The sequence below is a fragment of the Galleria mellonella genome, unplaced genomic scaffold (assembly GCF_026898425.1).
Source record: "Galleria mellonella isolate WM207_F2 unplaced genomic scaffold, CSIRO_AGI_GalMel_v1 utg103, whole genome shotgun sequence".
Classification (NCBI taxonomy): Eukaryota; Metazoa; Arthropoda; class Insecta; order Lepidoptera; family Pyralidae; genus Galleria; species Galleria mellonella.
In genome coordinates this window covers 322,911-329,428 of record NW_026441966.1, presented here as the reverse complement: position 1 = coordinate 329,428, position 6,518 = coordinate 322,911, and the positions used below count along the sequence as shown (strand labels likewise).

At 35.4% G+C, this 6,518-nt stretch overlaps 1 protein-coding gene across 2 annotated transcripts; it reads right to left on the bottom strand.

Annotated features, from left to right (window-relative positions):
- Positions 1–300: 300 nt before the first annotated feature.
- On the bottom strand, positions 301–5,610 carry LOC113519505 (UDP-glucosyltransferase 2-like). 2 transcript variants are annotated; one of them, XM_031912594.2, is made up of 8 exons: positions 5,396–5,610; positions 4,173–4,287; positions 3,341–3,533; positions 2,971–3,171; positions 2,667–2,889; positions 2,076–2,295; positions 1,327–1,546; positions 301–597 (listed from the first exon to the last, which is right to left on the bottom strand). In XM_031912594.2, exons 2-8 carry the CDS (start codon positions 4,270–4,272, stop codon positions 318–320), a joined length of 1,437 nt encoding a protein of 478 aa, XP_031768454.1. In that variant the 5' UTR covers positions 4,273–4,287; positions 5,396–5,610; the 3' UTR covers positions 301–317. The 2 variants fall into 2 exon arrangements, with proteins under 2 accessions (XP_031768454.1, XP_026760454.1); XM_026904653.3 differs by having other exon boundaries at positions 4,173–4,257.
- Between the last annotated feature and the right edge of the window lie 908 nt (positions 5,611–6,518).

Below are 6,518 nucleotides of genomic sequence, written 5' to 3'. Positions count from 1 at the left end.
TGCTTCACGGTTGCAACACGAATGCGACAGAGGTGCCCAAGCAAACGACTTTTGTACAAAGTCTCCCTCTGGTAATTTTACTACCATATACATCTTTCAAACCGAAACAACCATATAAGTATAGCTGTTTAGCAAAAATACGTGTAGGACAGAGATAATCATGCAGACGAACTTTTATATAGTTTTATTGAACTTCTATGTTAGTTTATCCCAATTATTTCGCTTGCACAACGGTCCCGATAAGAAAGAGTCCAATAATAAGGGGCACGGACGGAAGTTAAAACTAAATAAAAGAGATCATTATCGCTCATAAAACTTTACTGTTCTTTCTTACCCGAGTCCGAGTCCATATCTGTACTTTTTAAATAAACCTTTATTAGTTTCACGACTTTGGACAAGAACCAAAGTAGTAACAGCAAGCTGACGAGTAAGTCCAGGCAGTATCTCTCTGTGACGGTAAGTTTTTGTACGGGAGAACGCAGATGGGCAGCGCCTCTTGTGTCTATCACTAAACGTAGCCAGTGTAAGAGCTCCGTATTGACGGGCGTGGGGCGGCTTTTAAATATCGTCGATGCTGACTCAGCATTGTGGCGATAACTGTAAGAGAGAATTTCAGAACGTTTTTTATTGTTGACTAGTTTTTTTTTTTGCCAGCTACTTAGTACGCGTAGGTTTCAGAAGTAAGAAATCCTAGGAAGTAGATTACTTCTAGAGTCTATGAAGAAAATACATACGCCAAATTTTAAGTCACATAAAGGTCTAACTCAGTGATTCTTAACCTTTTTTTTGTTGCGGCACATATTTGACGATTTCAAAATTTGGCGGCACACAAAAGTGCCGCGGCACAGTGGTTGAGAATCACTGGTCTAACTAAAGAGAAATACAACTATGGAAACCGCATCCAACTTGGTGGAGCCGTTTTTGCATAAAGCCGGAACAAACGTACCGACAGAGAGACAAAATTCTTAAAAGTATAGTTTTGGCTTTCCTTGCTTAAGACCTCATATATTAATTCTTCTTAAATATCTACCATTTGCCAATCCGCCCGTCAAGCGTGGCAACTACTAGAAAAATCCCCCAAGCTGGTGGTTTATGTTCAGCAGTGAACAGTTAAAGGCTAATATGATGATCTCCTATTTGCAGATATGGTCCAGTTACAATTTTATCAGGTGGGCCGTATGCTTGTTTGCCACCTCAGTGGTATAAAAAAAACATCTTATCTATAATATTTCTGGCAAATAAATCATTAATTTCATTTCAAATTTCATTTCATTTTATCTTTTTTCTCTACACTTCATTAATCTTTGCTTTGATTGAATTATTCACCTCTGATTAGTCGATATCTCATGAATTGCTTCAAAGATCTTGCGAGGTAGTTCTTCAGTGAAGTCTACTCTGATCCCAGCGCCTCTCGCCACCGTGAGATCTATATTGAAAAACTGGTCTCCGAATAGTGGGATTGCTATAATGGGTACTCCGCAGTACGTGGCTTCAATCAAAGATAGCAGTTCTCCGTGTGTTATCATGACCTTAGTATTAGGGTGACCTGCAAAATAACCTTACATGTAGTTGCTAATGGCTTAGGATCGTTCTTATGGCAGTCTATTGGGGACACCTACGTTCAACAGTAGATAATGATAGTAGCTAATATAAACATATTTTGCTCCACAAAAATCTACTCTTATTGTTTTGAAACACGTGTTGTTTTGCAACGTAGATAAACCAACGATATTCGTTATTCGTTCGAGATGTATTTATTACATTTAAAGTATCTTAATTTTCGCGAAGTTTCGTGAACTATGTGAATTATTATTTTACATGGTCAAAAGACGAAAGAATAATTAGTAACTTCTTAAAATTCCCGTTGTGCATGATCAAGAAAGATTTTAATTTTTTTTTATACCATAAAGATGGTAAAGAAGCATCAGCCCGTCTGATGGTAAACGGTCACTGTAATTTATGAATGCCCGCAACACCAGGAGCGAATGAAATTAAATGTCCATATTAAATTTTGTACGGTTATTATTGGTATTATCTACAACAACAGTTTGTTTGTCAAATAAAAAGTAACTTACACAAAATACTCAGCTGTGGTGCCCATTCTAATATGTGTAGATTTCTTGGTATGTCGTCAATCTTTTCCTCGAATTTCCAAATGACAGTTTGATCCAATTGCCGGAAGACATCGACCAATTGCTGTTTTATGGTTTCTGGAAAATCTTTACTTTTAACATTACTGCCCATACTAAAGAAGATGACGCCATTTCTCGCATTCTCCATAACTCGTTCCAAATCCTTGAATAAAATAATAAGGAATAGAAGCAGGGTTTTATATGGTACACCTGGTTTAATTATAGTGTATCAAAGTGATTAAAATAACTTAGAAATGTACCACACGATTGAAAGAAAAACGTTGAAAATTTTATGGGATGAATAAGCCCTTAGCATGCTTTTTTAACGGATGATAAAGGAATGGTATATCCACTTGTGCTATCAGTATACACTGGCGGAGTACCAGTAAAAGATAATAAGTGATTAGCCTATCGTGACGAATTTAACAATATGTCAATCACGATAATCCTTAGCATGTTTACCACTCCCAAAATTGTTTTCTATAACATAAAGTTCAGAAGCTTATAATCAAATATGAAGATTCATATTAATACCTTAGGCAGTGTTTTTATAGGATTATCTATATGATGTCCGCCTATATATTTTACATTTTGTGGCAAAGGCATTGACTGTCCTAGAGGTGGATACGAATTTATCAGTAAGAGCGAACCGTTATATACCAGCGGTTCATACTCAGGAAGCATACGTCCACGTATGTTCATAGCTCTGTCATAAACCTCAACATAGACTGGCTTTTCCACATAATGAGTAAAGTAACTGAAATAAAAAAAGTCGAGAACTATAAATTAGAAAAGAAAAAAATATAAACAATGTCGAAATTAAACAAAACTTTCTTACTAAATCCACCCGGATAAGTAGAGCTGCAGCCACAATTGATATGCCCTTTCTGGTGGAGTAAAGGGTACTGCAGGTACACTGAAGGCTCTTTGCTCGGCAGTGTAAATTGGACTGCTTGGTTCATGTACCATCTGCAAGACTTGCCAATAAACATCAGCAGAGAAGTACCAGACTAGGGGACAATCGAATACAGTTGCTAATCTGAAAGTGATGATAATACTTAAAAAATAAAAGAATGCCAAAGGTTTTTGAGTTTCACTACATATTAGAGTTGTGGATCATAAAAGTTCCCAATAATATTTATTTTGAACCAAAGGTTTATTATGATAATAATTTTGACACAATTGTTACACTGAAAGAGTCAACTTACGGAGCCAAAAGTCCACTATAAAACCATTCTGCTAAAACAAGGTCAAATTGTTCGTAACGGTCTTGAAGCAGTTCTTGCAAAGCTGGATGTTGCAATGCTTGTTGAGCATGCGAAGATCCGACTTTTAATATATGATGTAAAGGCATGGGGTTATTCTTCAGATGTACTGGGTTCAGGTGCGGTTTCTCTTTATCTGTGATAAAAAAGAAATATGCACAGTGTCATGTAGTCTTAATTGCACGAAAGAGAAACTTTTCATTGATTACCGTTTCGTGTTTATTTAATAGAACTAAATTAAGTTAAAGTATTTGAACTTTTTACATGAAAAAGAATTCGGAAAACATATTTGACGATGAACTGTTAAAATCCTTTATATATAAGTTTACTATGGTACTCATTATCTTCTCAAAAACTCTTTATTCTGTAATATTTTATTGTAGAATAAAATTTTGCAAAGAAAGACACAAACTGTCCCTATGAATTTAATTTTAATCATGATCATGAATTATACTGGTAACTGAAGACTTCATGCAAAGTCATTTGTACTGCCTTTTATGTATAATAAATGCAATACTAGTTTGCTTATTTTAAGATTGAATTCGGTAGCGAAATAACTAGGTAATAAGTCCTGAAAATTGCATGTTATATAGGTCGGAAATACATTAGTAACTCATTTGTTATTACAAACATTAATGGTTAGATTTACACTTCCTTCACCTCAAGTAATCAACCACATTACTTGAGGGGGATAAGGAAGTGTACATACTGTATTGCCATTTGCGTTATAAAAGTGTTTTTCCTTAATTAAGAATATTATTAAATTATTACTAACCGGCCTCAGTGGTGGGCGATCTGATGTCAATGAATCGAAACCGAGAATTTGTCGACTTCATTGGGAATGGCGACACGTACGTTACCTGATGAAATTCCATTACTTATGTGAGAGCCTGTGAAGATTGTTCCTAGTTTAAAAGATTTATGTAATAATTGTAAATAGATAGGGTTACCCCATCCTTTCCTGTGAGTGTCGTAAGAGGCGACTAAGAGAATTTATTTCTCGAAAGACAGATAGCAGCGTCTCTCTTAAACCATCACCAAAGTCTAATTGCAGTTGCCAACCCGCCTGCCAAGCCTGGCAACTACTGGCAAAATCCCCCAATAGGGAAATGCCTATATTCACAGTAAACGGCTGATATGTTGATAATAATGATGTGTTCATAGGGTCCGGTTTTTGGTACACAAAAAAGACGAGTTCATACTAACCTAAAGTGCTTCGTTTTCCTAATACAGGTTCTCTTTTACACTCTATCAGAAATCGCCGATATTTCAATATACTATTTTCACTATTATTAGCTTTCACCACCCACTTCGTCCAAGTAGTTGGGATATGTCAATTTACTGATATAGGTATATGTCTTTCTACATTTATTTATTTATTTAACTCTTTATTGCACCATAAATAAAAATATACAATGACAAGTGAATAATTCAAATGAAATACAGTAACATAAATACAGATTGAAATATACACATAAAGGTACAAAAGGCGGTCTTATCGCTAGGGCAATCTCTTACAGACAACCTTTAGTTAAGGGAGAACAGATAGAAAAGGGCAGGTGGCGCAAGAGTGAATCAATCTACATCCCAAATAGTACACAAAATTTCATAACGATTGGTTATTGTAATGATGATCGATTCATTATCATCTTATTAGCTTTTAACTGTACAGTTCTGAACACAGGCTTCCTCGATAGACTGCCAGAACTGTTCTGAACCATCTACATTCACCGATTCCCTGCAATGTATTATATTTGCAGTTGTCGTTTCATCTAGTGGAAGATAGTCCTACACTGCGTTTACCTATACGGGATCGTCGGTTAAGAAAGAATCTTCCTTTTCCATCGATAATTGATTATTATTGGCTATTCATTTGTTACTTATGTCAATTATAATATTAGTAGGCATTATTATTATGTCTATTTCGAGAAGAATCTCGAGGTTACCAACTAAATGAATTTGTACAAAGTAAAATAGAGATACAGCTATAATAGGTACCTCGTGGCCCGCATCCAGAAGCGTGTGTACTATGGAGTCCCCAAGGCTAGTGTGGCTTCTGGCGTTAACCGGAAATATTACCAATATTTTACTAGATACACACATATGAATTGTGGCCAATAGAAATAAATATACCGAACATTTTTTAATGCACATTTTCGTTCTTATCGGCTTATTTCGGTCTTACACGACGTAAAGAATAGCAACTTACAGATTGTTAGCGTAAACTGATACTGATAACGAGATCAAACTCACTTGACTATATCAGTTTATCATATCGCATATTTTGATAACGTTTCAGAAGCGACCAGATAAATATTTATACGGGTAAGGCCTCTTACTATATTTAGGCCCATTATAGCTGCACGCGTCTAGTGCACTGCCAAAGTTTTTTGTAATTTTTTTTTAATGGGAAAATTGAATTTGATCAGAGGCGTCGAAATCAGGAACGAAGAGATCAGGTTAGGTATAACCCAGAACACTCAGATCCGAGCCGCTTTAGAAAAGTTCCTCAATAATTTATCCGAAAATCGAATCTATGACCATATTCATATAAAACCATCTTGCATTGCTGTATAAAGTAAAAAGATTAAAAAACATTTTGAAATTTTTTCGTAAATTTTGTTCCTTTATAAAAGCTTTTACCTTATTCACTTATATATACCTGTATATATCAGGCCTTTCGAACCCTCAACGAAATTCTCAAATTAACTTCAATCTATTTACGTACGTACGGAAAGAGAGGAATTAATGGACATTAATAATTTACAAAGTTTAAAAATTTCGGAATTAGGCTTAGCTAATATACGAGTAATTTGGATAAAATAACGTTTGTTAAGAATACGTAAATTGTAAGCATAGTAGGTATAATACTACATCATCATCATCTTCCTACCCTTATCCCAATCATTTGGGGTCGGCGTAATATGATTTTATGCATATTATAAAAACATTTAGTTTTGAGTTTTACAACCGGCCACCTGCCTGACGTCAACTCTCTTTGGGAATGCATTTGTTGGTGGTTTCCATCACCTACAGTATGGAGGAAAGGATTGAGGAAAAAAGGAAGGGAACGTTGGAAATGTGTAAAGGAAATTGGTAAATGAGAGGAATAAGGGACTTA